General features: G+C 21.6%; 2 protein-coding genes across 2 annotated transcripts in view; one reads left to right on the forward strand and one right to left on the reverse strand.

The window, feature by feature from the left end:
- Window positions 1–8,499, forward strand: part of LOC117169629 (CWF19-like protein 1) — a 17,562-nt gene extending 9,063 nt beyond the window's left edge. Inside the window, exon 3 of the mRNA XM_033356093.1 lies at window positions 8,116–8,499. Coding sequence (XP_033211984.1) covers window positions 8,116–8,415 — 300 coding nt within the window. The 3' untranslated portion in view covers window positions 8,416–8,499. The remainder of the gene's footprint in view (window positions 1–8,115) is intronic.
- Window positions 8,500–13,531: 5,032 nt separating this feature from the next.
- Window positions 13,532–17,519, reverse strand: part of LOC117169289 (probable methylthioribulose-1-phosphate dehydratase) — a 10,896-nt gene continuing 6,908 nt past the window's right edge. Inside the window, exons 4-5 of the mRNA XM_033355591.1 lie at window positions 13,926–14,127; window positions 13,532–13,846 (exon numbers count right to left, since the gene is read on the reverse strand). Coding sequence (XP_033211482.1) covers window positions 13,756–13,846; window positions 13,926–14,127 — 293 coding nt within the window. The 3' untranslated portion in view covers window positions 13,532–13,755. The remainder of the gene's footprint in view (window positions 13,847–13,925; window positions 14,128–17,519) is intronic.

Genomic DNA, 17,519 nt, shown 5'->3' on the forward strand with positions numbered 1-17,519 from the left:
TTTATTATAAACTCATTTTTTTGTAGACAACATTCATAATTTTAGTTGATAAATCATCTATTGGGTTAAAAATTCATATTTTTTCTTAAAGATTTAGTAGAAGTTTTGTTTAAATTCATATTTTTAAGTTTGAAATTGAACTATGTCGTTGAAAAATTGTCATTATTGGATAAAAATTAATTTTTTTTATTTAAAAAAATCACCTATTTCACCTTTTGCTTTAAATATAAAATGTACCTTATTTTGAATTGATAATTCGAGTTTCTTGGTAGAAAATAATCTTTTTAATTGAAGATACATGATTTTCGTAGAAAATTAATTTTTTCATTAATCTAGATTTCTGGCGAGAATTAATTTTGAAAAAGCAGATGTTTTACAAAAAAAAAAAGTTTAAATTTTGTACCAAATTTTTTCATTCTGTACCAAATTGTTGAATTTGCTAGCCAAAAAGACGAATTTTCTTTAGAATTGTTGAATTTTCAACCCGGCAATCTGCAATATTTTACGGATATATTCTTAATTTTGCAGGATTAAAAAAAAATTAAGAAAAATTGTAGGAAAAATTCTAATAATTTAAAAAAAATGCTTTGAAGTTCTGAAAAATTTCAAAAATTCGTCTTTTTGCCATGATAATTTGTTACAAAATTAAACTATTTCATACAAAATTATATATTTTTTAAAAAGTGCGAATAATTTAAAAATGAAAAAATATCATTAAAAAAATTGATTGGTTTTTTTATATTCTCTGTTTTTTAAAGGAAAATGCGAACTGAATTATGACACCCGAAAATATTCGTCTTTTTGGATAGAAATTTTGTCCTTTTGAATTAAGAATTCATCTTTTGATAAAAAATGAATTTTTTTCTGGTTAGAAATCCATCTTTAATGGTTTAAAGTTAATTGTTTTGAATTTAAAAAATCTACTGTTATGTTTTTGCCACAGATTTAATCAATTTTTGTAAAAAATTCTACTATATTTGGACGAAAATTCCACTATTTTATTGAAAAATCATATTTTATAGACTAAAATCCACTGTTTTCTTCAATATTCGTTTTTCTTTTTAAATAGAAAATTTGTTCTTTTAATTTGAAAAGTCATATTTTGTAGTCTGTTAGAAAATTAATTTTTTTTTGGTTGGAAATTCATCTTTAACGGTTGAAAATTAATTATTCAAAATTTTTAAAAACTACGATTACGGTTTTGCACAGAATTAATAAATTGTTGTAAAAAATCGACTATATTTAGAAGAAAAATTAACTGTTTTGTTAAAAATTCGTCATTTATATTTGAAAGTTAATTATTTTTAAATTAAAAAGTCTAATATTGTGTTTCTGGACCAGAATTAATATATTTTGATTAAGAATGCTACTACTTCGATGGAAATTTAATTATATTGTTGAAAATTGAACTATATTAATAAGCAATAATATTTTATAGTCCAAAATCAACTGTTTTATCGAACATTCGTTTTTTTTAAATTTTGTCTATAGAAAATTTGTGCTTTTGATTTGAAAAGTCATATTTTGTAGAATTTGGTAGAAAATGAATCTTTTTTGGTTGAAAATTTATCTTTAATGGTTGAAAATTTATTATTTTTAATTTAAAAGATCTACTGTTATGTTTTTGGCACAGAATTAGTAAATTTTTGTAAAAAATTGTACTATATTTGGCCGAAAATTCAACTGTTTTATTGAAAAATCTTAGTTTTGTTCGGAAATTCAACTGTTTTGTTGAAAATTCTTTTTTTCTATTTGAAAGTTTATTATTTTTTAATTGAAAAGTCTACTATTATGTTTTTGGACCAGAATTCATATCTCTTAGTTAAAATAAACTGTTTTCTTGAACCTTCGTTTTTTTTTAAATAGAAAATTGGTTCTTTTAGTTTGAAAAGTCATATTTTGTAGTCGTTAATAAAAAATGATTCTTTTTTGCGTGAAAATTAATCTTTAATGGTTGAATGTTAATTATTTTTAATTTAAAAAATCTACTATTATTTTTTTGGCACAGAATTAATAAATTTTGTAAAAAATGGTATTATATTTGGCCGAAAATTCAACTGTTTTATTGAAAAATCTTATTTTTGGTCGGAAATTCAACTATTTTATTGAAACATCTCATTTTTGGTCGGAAATTCAACTGTTTTGTTGAAAATTCGTCTTTTTGGATAGAAATTTCTTTCATTTGTTTCAAAAAATCATCTTTTGGTAGAAAATTGATTGAAAAATCGTTTTTTTGGTTTAGAAAATTTGAAAAAGTGTTTTATTGTACTGGTTAAGAATTCATCTCTTTTTGTTAGAAATTCTACTATTTGGTGGAAAATTTAATTCTTATTTTAAAAATTCAACTATTTTATTTAAAAATCATTTGTTTGGTAGGAAATTCCACTGTTTTGTTGAATATTCCTTTTTTAATTGAAAGTTTGTCCTTTTGAATTAAGAATTCATCTTTTGATAAAAAACGAATTTTTTTTTATTGAAAATCCATCTTTTATGGTTAAAAGTTAATTATTTTCAAATTAAAAAGTTTAATATTGTGTTTTTGGACCAGATTTAATATATTTTGATTAAGAATTCTACTACTTCGATGAAAATTTAATTATTTTGTTGAAAATTGAACTATATTAAAGAGAAATAATATTTTATAGTCCAAAATTAACTATTCTTAAACATTCGTTTTTGTTTATAGTAAATTTGTTCTTTTGGTTTGAAAATTCATCTTTAATGGTTGAAAATTAATTATTAAACATTTTAAAAATCTACTATAACGATTTTGGCATAGAATTAATCAATTTTTGTAAAAAATGGTATTATATTTAGAAGAAAATTCAACTGTTTTATTATGAAATCTTATTTTTGGTCGGAAATTCAACCATTTCATTGAAAATTCGTCTTGTTGGATTGACATTTTTTCTTTTCTTAAAAAAATCATCTTTTTGTAGAAAATTGATTGAAAATTCGTTTTTTTGTCTAGAAAATTGGAAAAAGTGTACTGGTTCAGAATCTATCTCTTTTTGTTAGAAATTCTACCATTTGGTTGAAATTTTTCCTTCTTTTTTTGTAAATTCAACTATTTTATTGAAAAATAATATTTTTGGTAGGAAATTCAACTATTTTGTTGAATACTCCTTTTTTTATAGATAATTTCTCCGTTTGAATTAAGAATTCATCTTTTCATAAAAAATTAATCTTTTTTTTGGTTGAAAATCAATCTTTTATGGTTGAAAGTTAATTATTTTTTAAATAAAAAGTATACTATTATGTTTTTGGACCAGAATTCATATCTTTTGGTTAAGAATTCTACTACTTCGATGGAAATTTAATTATTTTGCTAAAAATTGCACTATATTAATGAGAAATAATATTTTATAGTCAAAAATCAACTGTTTTCTTGAACATTCGTTTTTTTTTGGATAGAAAATTTTTTATTTTGGTTTGAAGAGTCATCTTTTGTAGCCTTTGGTAGAAAATTAATATTTTTTTGGTTGAAAATTAATCTTTAATGTTTGAAAGTTAATTATTTTTAATTTAAAAAATCTATTATTTTTTTGGCACAGAACGATTCAATTTTGGCAAAAAAAATTCTACTATATTTGGACGAAAATTTCAACTGTTTTGTTGAAAAATCATATTTTTGGTAATTTTTTGGTAATTAAATATTCTACTATTTAGTGAATAATTTGACTGGTTTGTCGAAAATTAATTTATTTTTGTGGAAATTTAGATAATTGTTCAAAGGTAATCTTTTTTTATTTGAAGTTAATTCTTTTTACTTTGATTCGTCTACTACTGTATTTTTGGTTCAGCATTCGTATATTTTGTTTAAAAATTCGACTACTTGGATAGAAATTCGTCTTTTGAAAATGAAAATTCATCTTTTGATAAAAAATTAATCTTGTTTTGGTTGAAAATCTATCTTTTATGGTGAAAATTAATTATTTTTAATTGAAATATCTAGTTTCATCTTTTCGAACCACATTTCATATATTTTGGTTAAAAATTCTACTGTTTGAATAAAAATTTAATTTTTTGTTGTTGAAAATTTAGCTATTTTATTGAAAAATCATACTTTTGGTCGGAAATTCAACTGTTTTGTTAAAAATTCGTTTTTTTAAATTGAAAATTCATTTATTGTGGTTAAAATTTAATTATTTTTAATTAAAAATTCTACTATTAAGTTGTTGGCTCAAAAGTCATATCTTTTAGGAAAAATTCTACTACTTTCTTAAACATTCGTTTTTAAAATAGAAAATTCGTCTTTTTCAGTTGAAAATTGAACGTTTCTGTTGAATTTTTTTTTTCTTTACTGAAAAATCTTCCTTGATTGAAATTCAAATTATTTGCGGTTGAAAATTCGTCTTTTTGGTTTCTAGATTCGTCTATTTTGTTAGAAATTTTATCCTTCGGATTGAAACTTCAATTAGTTGATTAAAAAAATTATTTTTGTCGACAATTCGCTTCTTTTGGTTGAAAATAAATTTGTTTTAAATAAAAATGTAATTTTTTCATTTTTATTAGAGAATTAACTTTTTTTTTAATTGAAAGTTCAACTGTTTTGTTGGCTCTTTTGTCGGTTTGTCTTGAAAATTCAACTATTTGGTTAAAAAGTAATCTTCTTTGGTCGAAAGTTCAACTGCTCTATTAAATATGTGTCTTTTTGGGTAAAAAATTCCACTTTTTGTTAAAAAAAGTAATATTTTTTGGTTGAAATTTAACTATTTTTAATTGAAAAGTCTATTGTTTTGGTTAAAAAATCTAGTATAGAACAGTTTGCCTCTTAGGTTTTAAAATTCAAATATTTAGCTTAAAAATTCAAGATTTTGAATAAAAATTAATCTTCTTACTTGAACTACTTTTGCCAAAAATTCATTTCTTTGGTTAAAGATTCATTTGTTTCTCAAAAATTAAATTATGTTTCGAGAAAATTCAATTCTTTTGTTAAAAATTCAATTGTATCGTTAAAAATTCATGTATTTTGTTGAATATTCGTATTTTTAAGTTGAAAATTGAACAATTTGTTTGAATTTTTTTTCTTAACTGAAAAATCTTCCTTCGTTTAAAATCCGATTATTTTGTTGGAAATTCGTCTTTATGGTTTCTAAATTCACCTCTTTTGCTATAAATTTACTTCAATTGCAACTATTTCCTATAAAATTTACTTTTTGTTTTGAATTCCTATTTTCGCGTTGAAAAGTTAGTCGAAATCTTTTTGGATGAAAATTTAATTTTTTTTTTAAATTTGTTTTTTTGATTAAAAGATTCACCTGTTTTAATCGAATTTTCATTTTTCTTTAACAAAAATGCATCTGTTTGGTTGAAAATTAAACAATATTTTTAAAAATTCTTGCCTTTTGGTTAAAAAATCGACCCTTTATCAGGTAATTAACTTATTGTTTACAATTTTTATTCTGGTTTTGGAAAGTGAACTAGAATCTTCTTTGGATAGAAATTTAACTATTACATTTTTTTATAAGTCATCTGTTTTAGAAGTAATTTCATTTTTCTTGGATAAAAATGCAACTTTTTGGTTGAAAATTCTGCTGTTTTGTTGAAAATTCAACTATTTCGTAGAAAATTTACTATTGAGATTTAAAAAAAAATTTAATTCATCTGTTTTAAGAGAAGGTACATTTTTCTTTCATAGAAAGGCTATTTCGTCGAGAATTATTCAACTATTTTGTTAAAAATTATTCCTTTTTGGTTTAAAAAATTCGGTTTGGACTAAAAATTAAATTTTGTTCCTAGAAACTTATTTCCTGTATAAAAATTTATATTTTTGTAACAAAAAATTCAACAATTTTTTCAAAATTTACCTTTTTGATTTAAAAACTCGCATGTTTTAGTAGAAATATCTTTTTTCTTCATAAAAAAATAATTTTCTTGGTTTGGAATAAAGGAACAAATTTGAAAATTTTGTAAAACTTTTTATCTGAAATACTGTTTTATTCTGCTTATAAAAGATTCAATGTTAATAATATTACACGATAAAAATGCTGGTATTTTAATATTGATGATAAAGGAAAATGAAAAATTAGTGGAGGAAAAATCGGGAAATGTAAGTGAATTTTTTTTACCGGGAATTTTACAAATTTGTAGAAGAAAAATCTGTCCACTTTCAATTCCAACAACTTTGAAATGATTAGTTGAATTTTTATGTTTTTCAATTATGTTATTATTTAGCTTACAATGCGTAATTCGAAATTTTTTATTTCTAAGCTTACATTTTTAATTTGAAGAATTTTTACTTGCTTTCTTAAAGACTTGAACAAATAAAAAATAAACTTAAAAATAACTTCATAATAATATATTCTTAATTAAAGGAATTTATTAAATTTAAAATATTGATTCAGTCTAAACTATTCAATTTTTAACCCATTCAATTTGAAATTTTTAATTAAAGAAAAAAGATTAGTTATTGAATATTTAGCAATATTTGAATTTTTATTTAAGAGAAGCAAATTGAAACCAAATATTTAAATATAAAGAATCTTTAACTGGATATTTTGACATAGAAAACCTGGAATCGTTAAAATTTCGAAAAATGCTAAATTTGTAAGTAAAATTTTTTTATTTTGATGTGTAATTTACAAATGAACATTTGTAGAAAAAATTTGAGTAATTTTAAGAGATATTTAAGAGTTTTAAAATGATAAAAAATTATCATGCAAATTGCAGAAAGTTTTTTTAAAATCTTCTAGAATCTTTTTTGAAAATTTTGTATAAATTTTTGAAAAAACTGTTTAAATATTCTCTTAAAATAATTTTTTAAAATGAAAAATTATTTTTAATTTTCCTATGTTTTATATTAGGCTATCATTTCAAGTTTTACAATAAGTTTGAATCTTTTCAAAACGTCTACATCTCTTAAAATTACTAAAATTTCGCCTTTAAATAATAAATGTTCCATTGTTATTTATATATCCAACTTGTAAAGAAATTTTCTAAAATTTGCAGGATTTTTTGAAAATTGTAGAAAAAATTCAATTAATTTTGACCGATATTTAGAAGTTCTGAAAAAATTTCAAAATTAATTTTTAATTTAAAACAAATCTAAAACAACTTCTAGATTTCTCACAATTTTGAAGCTTTCCAAGGATGTTTAAACTATTTAGAAATAAAATAATTTAATTTCTAATTTAAGAAGTGTTCAGTTAAAAAATTTTCAATTTTTCAATATTTGATGTTTCTAGCTTAAAATTCCTTAAAATTATATAATTTTGGAAATTTTAAAGTTCATTGAATGATTTTTTAATTTAGAGCATTAAAAATGATAACGTGGATTTATATTTGTTTATATTGAAAAATGTTAGTACCTTCAATTTTATACGGGTAAATTATGAAGCATTTGAATAAAACATTTTTTAATTAAAAATTTTTAAATTTCAATTTTTACAGCTCAAAATTTAACAGTTTCACTTTGACTGCTTTCATTTGCAGCTCAGTTTTTCTTACCTCAAGTGGAACATTTTTTAAATTAGTGTTCCATTTTTTAAATTTCATTGATGTGTTAATTGAAATGTTATAAAATATTTAAAATTCTTGTATTATTTTATAAATCTTTATGAAATCTTTTGGAATATTTGTAAAATCTCTCTGAAATCTTTTGTAATAGTTTCGTAATAAACAAAGTATTTTTAATATTAGAAAAAAAATGAAATCGTTCAAAATCTATGAAATGTTTTAAAATCTTTCTGAAATTTTTATATCTAGTGTACACGTCTTGTTTAAATCTGAAATCTTTTGAAATATATTTATAAAATATTTGTTTGTGAAACCGTTTGTATTTGTTGAAATCATTAAATTATTTGAATTTTTTTGGAATCTCCTATAATGTTTTGAAACCTTTGAAATCTCATGTACTGTACACTTTTTCGAAATTTTAAAATCCTTTAAATTTTTTTAGGTTTAAAATTATTTTAAAATTGTTCTTAAATTTTTGAAATATATATAGTGCTCGTCTTTATTTCGTCGATTAAAACTGCCACCCTGATATTTCTACTAGCAATAACTAGTAAAAAACATTTCTGGAAACTAAAAATGAGGTACAGTAATAGGCGGGGTAGAAATATTGTGCTATTTCTGCTATTTATAGCAATTTCCGTTGATTCTCTTTTGCAGGAAATTGCGGAATGCAATAACTTTTCCCTGACGGAAATTCCTCGCAATTCGCAATTACACCAAATTGCTCAACCAGGAATGCTTTACTTCTACGTGGAACTGCCGGACGGCGAGAAAATGTATTACCGAATTAAGAAGGATTTTCCGCTGCAATTTGGTCGCGAGGTTCTAGTCAGCGACCGGATTTTGGATATGAATGACCGGGCCGATTGGCGTGAGTGCCAACTCGACAAGGTCGAGGAAACGGAACTCGCCATGAAAGTTCGAAAAGCCTTTCAGCCTTTCGATGTGGATGTCTAAAACTTCCTCGCTTAATTGTAAATACTCAAGATTCACAGGCATTTTTAAAGAATAAAAAGTACGATGTATTTTTTAAATAGAAAATAGATTATTTTATTTGAGTGGTGGAGAAAGGTACGTAGAACATTTTTTTTTTTAGAGCGAAGATATTTGATTGCACGATCTTATTTTGGTGTAAGAGGGTGTCTACCATATCTGGAAAAATCGGTAAATGTGGGCGAATTTTTTTTTTTATTATCAGGAAATTTTTTCGAGAGCTTGTCTAATTTTTTTAAATTTTAATATAAAATAACATAAAAATGATTATTTATTTCTATATATTATTATTATTATTATTATTTAGTATATGTATTTAAATATTTTTTTCCGAATTCGTTTGTTTTTTTTTTGTTGAAAATTCAAGAAAGTGGTGGAAAATTAAATTAATTTGTTACAAATCCATTCTTCTGGTTGAAGATTTTTGACTTTTTTACTTAAAAATAAATGTCTTTTTTTGAAATTTTTTTCCTCATTGTAGAAAATTAAGATTCTTACTTGAAAATAGATTATTCTTGTTTAAAATTAAACTATTTGGATAAACGATTGAACTATTTTGTCGAAAAATCGTTTTGTTTTTTATAATTACTTTTTAATTAAGTGAAAATTTTAATATTACATTTTTTATAGTGAATTTATATTTTTAGTTGAAAAATAAAGTATTTTGTGAAACATTTCCTTTTTTTGTTTAAAAATTAAATTTCTAAGCTGAAAATACAACCCTTTTGGTTAAAATTTGTACTTTGTTAATAATTAATTTTTATCTTTGACGATTTTTCATTTAAGTTGAAAATGATTCGGTTGATAATTTAATTTTAATTTTTTTCAACCTAAAATTTAACTTATACCTTTTTTATTGTAAATTTATTTTTTGTTTAGTATAACATTCAACAATTTTGTTAAAAATTCTTTTATTTTGTTGTTGAAAATTTAACTTTTGTGTATAAACTTCGTATTTTTGGGTTGAAAAGGCAACTCTTTTGGTATAAAATTAGTTTTTTTTTTCTTAGAGAATTAATGCCAGGGAATTTGTATACATATACCTGGAAAAACCTTTAAATGTTGGGAAATTTTTTTTTTCATCAGGACATTTTTTTGAGTGCTTGCCTAAATTTTTGTTTAATTTTAATATAAAATAGTCTGATTGAAGATTTGTCTTTTCCCTTAAAAATGAATGAATTTTTTTGAAATTTCTTTTTTCCTTATTGTAGAAAATTAAGACTCTTACTTGAAAATTGATCGCTTTGGTCGAAAAAACTGAATTATTTGGTGGAAAACTCATGTATTCTGTTGAAAATTGTTTTTTTTTGTTGGTAAAAAATTAATCCTCTAGCTTGAAAATGCTTTATTTGTTGAAAAATCGTTTTTTTTTTGTTGAAAATTCATTTTTTTCAAGTGAAAATTTTAATATTCCATTTTTACAGCAAATTTATATTTTTTTAGTTGAAAAATGAAACATTTGGTTAAAATTAATGTATTTTGTGAAACATGTTTTTTTTGTAAAAAATTAATTTATTTTGTTGAAGACTTACCTTTTTGGTTAAAAGTTAAATTACTTTGTTAAAAATTAATTTCATTGACTGAAGGTTTAACTATTTTGTTGAAATTTCATTTTATTTCGGTTAATAATTAATTTTATTAACTGAAAATTTAACCAGTCCATTTTTGGTTAATAATCGATTTTTTTGGTTGAAAATTATAATATTAAATTTGTTATTCATAATTAATCTTATATATTTTTTTTTGTGGAGAATTCAACTCTTGGGTAGAAAAATTGTCTTTTTGGATTAAAAATTCAATTATTTTTGCAGAAAATTAATTTCTTTGGTCGAAAATTTTTTTGTATTGTGGAAATTTCATATTTTTTTGGTTGAAAATTCAGTTTTTTAACCGAAAATTTAACTTATACCTTTTTGATTGTAAATGTCTTTTTTTAGTAGAAATTTTAATATTAGTAATATTTTAATTGAATAATATTAATTAATATTATTAAATGATTAAAGTCACGGAATGTTTTCGAGAGAGTGCTTCACTTCTTTTTATTTTCAATTTTTTATTTTTTTTATTTTCAATCTTTTTCACTATTTTTTATTAAAAATAAAAATACCTTTTCGTTGAAATATCAGCTACTAAATTTTTGGTTGAGAATTCCACTTTTTTTGTTGAAAAATATATATATATATATTTTTTTTTTAATAGAAAATTAAGGTATTCTATTTTTTTTTATAAAAACAGATTGTTTGAAATTTTTGCTCTTTTGACTACACAATATTTCTTAGTTGAAATTCAACTGTTTTTAATTAAAAGTGAAACCTTATTTGGTAGAATCAATTTTTTTTTGTGGTGTGAAGACTCATAATTTTAATCAAAAATTCATCTCTGGTTAAAAAATTCAGTACTTTGTTGAAAATTTGTTTTTTCTTTGGCTGAAAATTATTTTTTTTTACTCATAATTTAACTATTCCAGTTGAAATTTTTAAATATTTCGTTAAAAACTATTTTTTTGGCTGAAAATTAAATTTTATAATTGAAAATGTAATCATTTCAGTTAAATCTTCATTTTAATTAAAAATTCATCTTTTTGGTTTAAACTTAATTTCTTTAAACTAAAAATGTATTTATTCAATCATTGGTTGGAAAAAGATTTTTCTAAGTTGAAGATTCGTCTCGTTTAGGAAAAAATAATCTTTTTGGTTTAAAATTCAAGTATTTCGGTTAAAAATACATAATTTGATTTAAAATTTATGACTGGTTAAAAATTAATTTTTTTTTGTGTTGCGGAACATACATTTAACTGAATATTTAACTTCCATTTTTGATTGAAAACTGCTCTTTTTTAATTCAAAATTCAACTATATGGTTGAATATTGGCCTGTTTAAGTTGAAAATTCATGTATGTTAAAAAAAGAAATTTTTTGTATAGAAATAAGATTTTTGTTTGAAAATTCATCTTTATGGTTAAGATTTAAACTTTTTTGTTAAAAATTCATCCTTTTGATTTAAAATTAATTTATTTCAGTTGAAGAATAATCATTTTGGTTAAAAATTTATTCATTTTTTTAAAGAAAATTTTTTTTTAACTGTATTTTGGTTGATAACTGATATTTTTTTCTTCTAGATTTTACTATATTTGAAAATTTATGTATTTGTTGCAAAATTGTCTTTTTTACTAGAAAATGAATCTTTTTGGTTAAAAATTAATTTTTTTAAATGTAAACATTTATTTATTCAATCTTTGGTTAAAAAATGATTTTTTTTTTTAATTGGCAATTCGTCTTGTTTAGTAGAAATTAATCTTTTTGATTTAAAATTAATTTATTTCAATTGAAAACTAATCATTTTAGTTTCAGGTTTATAACATGTCGAAAATTTATTTTCTTTGAAGGAAAATTAATTTTTTTTTAGTTGAAAGTACATATTTGTTTTTGAAAAGTCGCATTTTTTGTAGAAAAATAAGCTCTTTTTAATAAAAATTAATTTTTTTGCTTAAAAATTCAATTTCTCCAACAAAATATTCATAATTTTAGATTAAAATTAATCTTTTTGGTTAAAATTGATTTTTTTTAAATATAAAAATTTATTTAGTCAATCTTTGGTTAAAAATGATTTTTTAAAATCGACAATTCGTCTTGTTTAGTAGAAATTAAGTTTTTTTATTTAAAATTAAATTATTTCAGTTGAAAATTAATCATTTTAGTTTCAAATTTTTAACTGGTAGAAAATTTATTTTCTTTGGAGGTGAATTAATTTGTTTTTTTTTAGTTGAAAATTCATATTTGTTTTTGAAAAGTCGGATTTTTTGTAGAAAAATAAGCTTTTTTGATAAAATTTATTTTTTTGGTTTAAAATTCAATTTCTCAATTAAATATTCATCATTTTAGATTAAAATTCATCTTTTTGGTTAAAAATTTATCTTTGATTTAAAATTAATATATTTCAGTTAAAAGTCATAATTTTTGTTGAATTTTTTTAAAAGAATCTTAGTTTCTTTAACTAATATTTAACTATTCCATTTTTCTGTTTGAAAACTGATCTTTTTTACTTCTAAATTAATCTATGTGGTTGAAAATTGGCCTTTTTTAGTTAAAAATGTATGTATTTGTTGAAAAATGGTCTTTTTTTTGTATAAAATGAATCGTTTTGTTTGAAAATTAATCTTTTTGGTTGAAAATGCAAGTACAACAGTTAAAAAATAATCATTTTAGTTGAAAATTTAACTACTTCATTGAAAAAATCCGTTTTAAACCAACAATGGAATAATTATATTTTCAGTTTAAAAAAATATAATTTTCTACAAAAAAAATTAAATTTCCATATTATATGATGACTCTTTAACTGGAATAGATGAATTTGAAATCAAAAATATTATTTTTCAAACTAGGAGATTAATTTTCAGACAAAAATATTAATTTTCCACCGAAAAAATTCATCACTGGTTGAAAATTTCCTTTCTTTTCTTGTAGAATATTAATTTCTTTTAACTGAAAATATAATTATTCCATTTTTGATTAAAAATTGATATTTTTCAGTTCAAAATTCAACTAAAGTGTTAAAAATTGGTATTTTTTAGCTGAAGGTGCAACTCTTTTGTTAAAAATATGTCTTTTTGGTTTAAAATTTATTTATTCAACTTGAAAATTCATAATTTTAGTTGAAAATTCATCACTTTGGTTAAACTTTTTTTTCTGTTGTGGAAAATTAATTTTTTTAACCGAAAATTTAATTATTACACTTTTTGATTGAAAACTGAATTGGTTTAGTTGATAATCCAACTAAAGGGTTGAAAATTTACTTTTTTTTTAGTTAAAAATTCAACTATTTGGTTAAAAAATCATTTTTAATGTTGAAAATGCAATGTTTTTAATTGAAAAGTTAAAAATTTGAAGTTTTTAAAATTGAATTTAATAATTCCTACATTAATTTTACCTACCTATGAATTATTACTGAAATTTATGAACTTTAAGAGACAAATTCAAAAAATAATTATGTTTTAGTCTACTTTAATTATTTAATTAATCGATGGGGCTAATAAATTCAAGAATATCTTGTAAAATAATTTGTCAAATCTTTATAAATTGAACATATTAATTAAATGCCTACAATTTGAAAGAAAGAAAAAACACTATTTAGAATAAATTGGCGAAACTGGAATTTTCAGGACATTTTTTTTTTTAGGATTTGAATAGACACCCTGTATAAAAATAAAAATAATTACCCCTCTTTTTATTTGATCTACCCTGATTTTTCTCAAGATTCTTGATATTAATATTCATCTTTGATAAAATTGTTGACTCCTGATTTTTTTTATTCAATTTCTGCTGGAGTCGCGAGCGGGTCGAGACCAAATTTCTTCATTTGAACAGCAATATCGAAGAGATAGTCGTAACATTCTGTCCTGTAAGAAAAAAAAACATTTTAATTTCATTTTTTGTTGTTGTATTTTTTGAATAATTTAAAAATTAGGGTAAATTTACATAGTTTTTGCTTGTTGCCAAGTATCTCCCCATACGTATAATCCGTGCCTGCGAACTAATATAGCACAAGTTTCGGGATATTCAGAAATTACTTCAGCCATTCGATCTTTTAAATCTTCTTCAAAAGGAGTATTTTCGATTATTGGTACCACTAATTCCTCATCGTATCGTAAAGCTCGTCCTAGTTTTTGATTTCGTATTCCTGAAAAGAAAATTTTCTTATTTTCATTAAAGGATCGTTTTTTTTTTATGAAATCGTGCAATCTGATCCTGGCGATGTCAAAAACATTGTTTTGAGTGGAAATGTATTTTTTTCGAGACAAAATATGATTGTTTTTCTCTAAAAATTTTTTTTTGTAAAATTTAGGACAGAGGCTGAAGATTTAATAACTTTTCAAAAAAGTTCTTCTTTTTGAATGTTAGAAAAATTAATTAAAATTCAATAAAAAAAATAAAATGCTTCTTGTTGAAGTATCAACTATTTTTTGCTATAACTTATCTCTTTTTTTTTTAAATTGGTGTATTTTGTTTAAAAGATTTTTTTTTTAGAAAATTAATCTTCTGGATTGAAAATTATCATTTTTTGTGTGAAAAGGTTCTTTTTGTTCGAAAATGCAACTAACTCGGTAAAAAATTCGAGTATTTGGTTAAAAAGTTCTTATTTTTGTTTGAAAATTCGTTTTTTTTATCTTGGACATTTAAAAATCTGAATAAAATTTTTTTCTATTGATTGAAAAATCAGTCTTGGTTGAAATTTCTTCTTTTTGGTTTAAAAATATATCTCGTATCTTAAAAATACATCTTTTTTGTTGAAAATTAATCTGTTTTAATTGAATTCAACTGTTTTTTGCTGGAAACAAAAATCTCTTTGAATTGTTCACAAAAATCTAGAATTAGAATTTTTTATTTTCCTTTTAAAACACTTATTTTATTGAAATGCGAAGAGTAATTTCTATGTTTTAGTTTAAAATGAAAATAATTTTGTTTAGAAAAAATCTTGTTACTAAATACTTTTTTTATTTATTAAAATAAAATTCATTTTTTGTTCATTACAGAATAAATCCGCTAATATAAAATTTTAAGGTATACATTTTTTGTGATAATCAAATTAGAAATTGTAGAAATTATTATTTGAAAATTTCAATATTAATTAAAAGATTTCAAAATATTCCCAAGATTTTAAAATAATTCAAAAGAATTTGGAACATTTCACAAATGTTGCACGGATTTTAAAGAATTAAAAAAGACGTGCACAATATATTTAAAAAATTTTATAACAATTTTAAAAATTAAAATTTAAAGAATTTAAGCAATTTCAAAAGATATAAAAAAATTTCAAAAGGTTTCAAAACATTTTAGGAGAATCCAAAAGATTTTAAATAATTTAAAAATAATACAAGAATTTCAAAGATTTCATAACGTTTCACAGATTTTAAACGATTTCAAATTTTTTTTAGAAAATTTCAAGAGATTTCACAAAGATTGACTGTTAAATTTTGAACTTTTAAACTTTAAATTTACAAATTTTTAATAAAAAATATTTGAACTCAAATGCTCAATAATTTTCGCGTAGAAAATTGACGGTACTCTAAATAAATATCTGTCAAAATGAATTGAATTTTTTCTACAATTTTCAGAAAATCCTGCAAATTTTAGAAAATTTATTTTTAAAACTCCTAAATATCTCTTAAAACTACTCAAATTTTGTCTACAAAAGTTCATTTGTAAATTATACATCAAAATTTCAAACTTTCACTTACAAATTAAGCATTTTTAGAAATTTTAATGATTTCAGGTTTTCTATGTCAAAAAATTCAATCAAATATTCTTTACTTTTAAATATTTCGTTTCAATTTACTTGTCTTAAATAAAAATAAAAATAAAATTTCAAATATTGCTAAATATTAATTAAATAAAAATGTTTTTTATCCAAAATTTGCAACTTCAAAAGGCTTTTATTTTGTTATTTGTTCAAGTCCTTAAGAAAGCATTTAAAAATTCTTCAAATTAAAAATGTAAGCTTAGAAATAAAAAGTTCCAAATGGAAAATTTCTAAAGTAAAAAAATTTCAAATTACGCATTGTAAGCTAAATAATAACATAATTGAAAAACATAAAAATTCAACTAATTATTTAAAAACTGTTGAAATCGAACGTGGACAAATATTTCTTCTACAAATTTTGTAAAATTCACCGTTAAAAAAAAATCACTGTCATTTCCCGGTTTCCCGGTCCAGCGGTCACCCTGAAAAAATAATGAAGAAAGATTTCACAAATATTTAATAAAGATTTTTTTTTTAATTCTCGAATATTTCAAGGATTTCAAAGACTTTACAAATATAACTTATGATTGCAAAAAATTAACAATTTATGTATGGTTATACTTTCTTTTATCCAAATAATTAGCTCTTAATCCAGATATTTTTTTTTAGTAAAAGTAGGAAAATGGTAGGAAATTTTCAACAAATTTTGTTGTAAATTTGCGTTTTGGTTGGAAATTTCACTTTTTTGGTAGAAAGTTAATATTCTTTGTAGAAAATTCATCTTTTTGGAATGAAAATTCAACTATTGTATAAAGATTCTTGATTTCCGTTAAAAGTTTTTGGTTGTAAATTCAATTCTTTGGTAAAAAATTAATTTAATTTGTAGAAAATTCAAATATTTTTTTAAAAAGCCTTTTTTTTTGTTGAAAATTCAACAGTCGTTTCAAAAATTCGTCCTTTTGGTTTTTTTGTTCTTATTAAAGATTCTCTATTTTATTTTAAAATTGCTCTCCTTGATTGTAAATTGGAATTTTCTTATTGAATATTCGATTTTTTTTTGTAAATGTTTTTAAATTTAAAATATAAGTATTTCACTTTTGAAAGAAAATTTACGTTTTTGGTTGTAAATTCAATTATTTCGTAAAAATTAATTTAATTTGTAAAAAATGTATCTCTTCGATTAAAAATTAATGTTTTTCGCTGAAACTTGAATTATTTGGATAAAAATTAATTTACTTTGTTTAACATTTGAAAATTTGTTGAGTAAGTTTTCTTTGGGTCAAAAAATTAAATCAAATTGCCAAAAAAAGTAAAACCAAAGAAAATATTTAGTAACGAAATTGAAATATTACGAAAGTTAAGGTTTATGAAACTAAAAAAATTCAGAAAATTCAAATTTACGAAACTTTGAAACCAAAATGTTCAAAATCCTGAAATTTCGACTTCACAAAATTAGTAAATTCTAGAAATTAGTAAAGTTCTTACATTTCTAATTACCCGAATTTAAAATTCCTGAAAGTTACGAATTTCTACAGAAAAGAAATAAATATTGAAATATAATTTTTTTGATATCTGTTACAATGTTTTATTTTAAATTTTTATACATTTTATATAATAACTCTTCAAAATTTTAAACTATGCACGTATACCCGTACAAAAAAACACTTTTTTAACCGATAAAAATGTAATTAAATGTAAATTTTTTTCGGGAATTTGAAACTACAGTAATTCGGATTATTTTTCTAAAAATATATGCCATTAAAACATTTAAAAAATTCAAAATTTATGCCATCAAAACATTTTTGTTGTTGTTGTGAAAAACATCAAATATG

This window comes from Belonocnema kinseyi, chromosome 3, assembly GCF_010883055.1.
Source record: "Belonocnema kinseyi isolate 2016_QV_RU_SX_M_011 chromosome 3, B_treatae_v1, whole genome shotgun sequence".
Lineage (NCBI taxonomy): Eukaryota > Metazoa > Arthropoda > Insecta > Hymenoptera > Cynipidae > Belonocnema > Belonocnema kinseyi.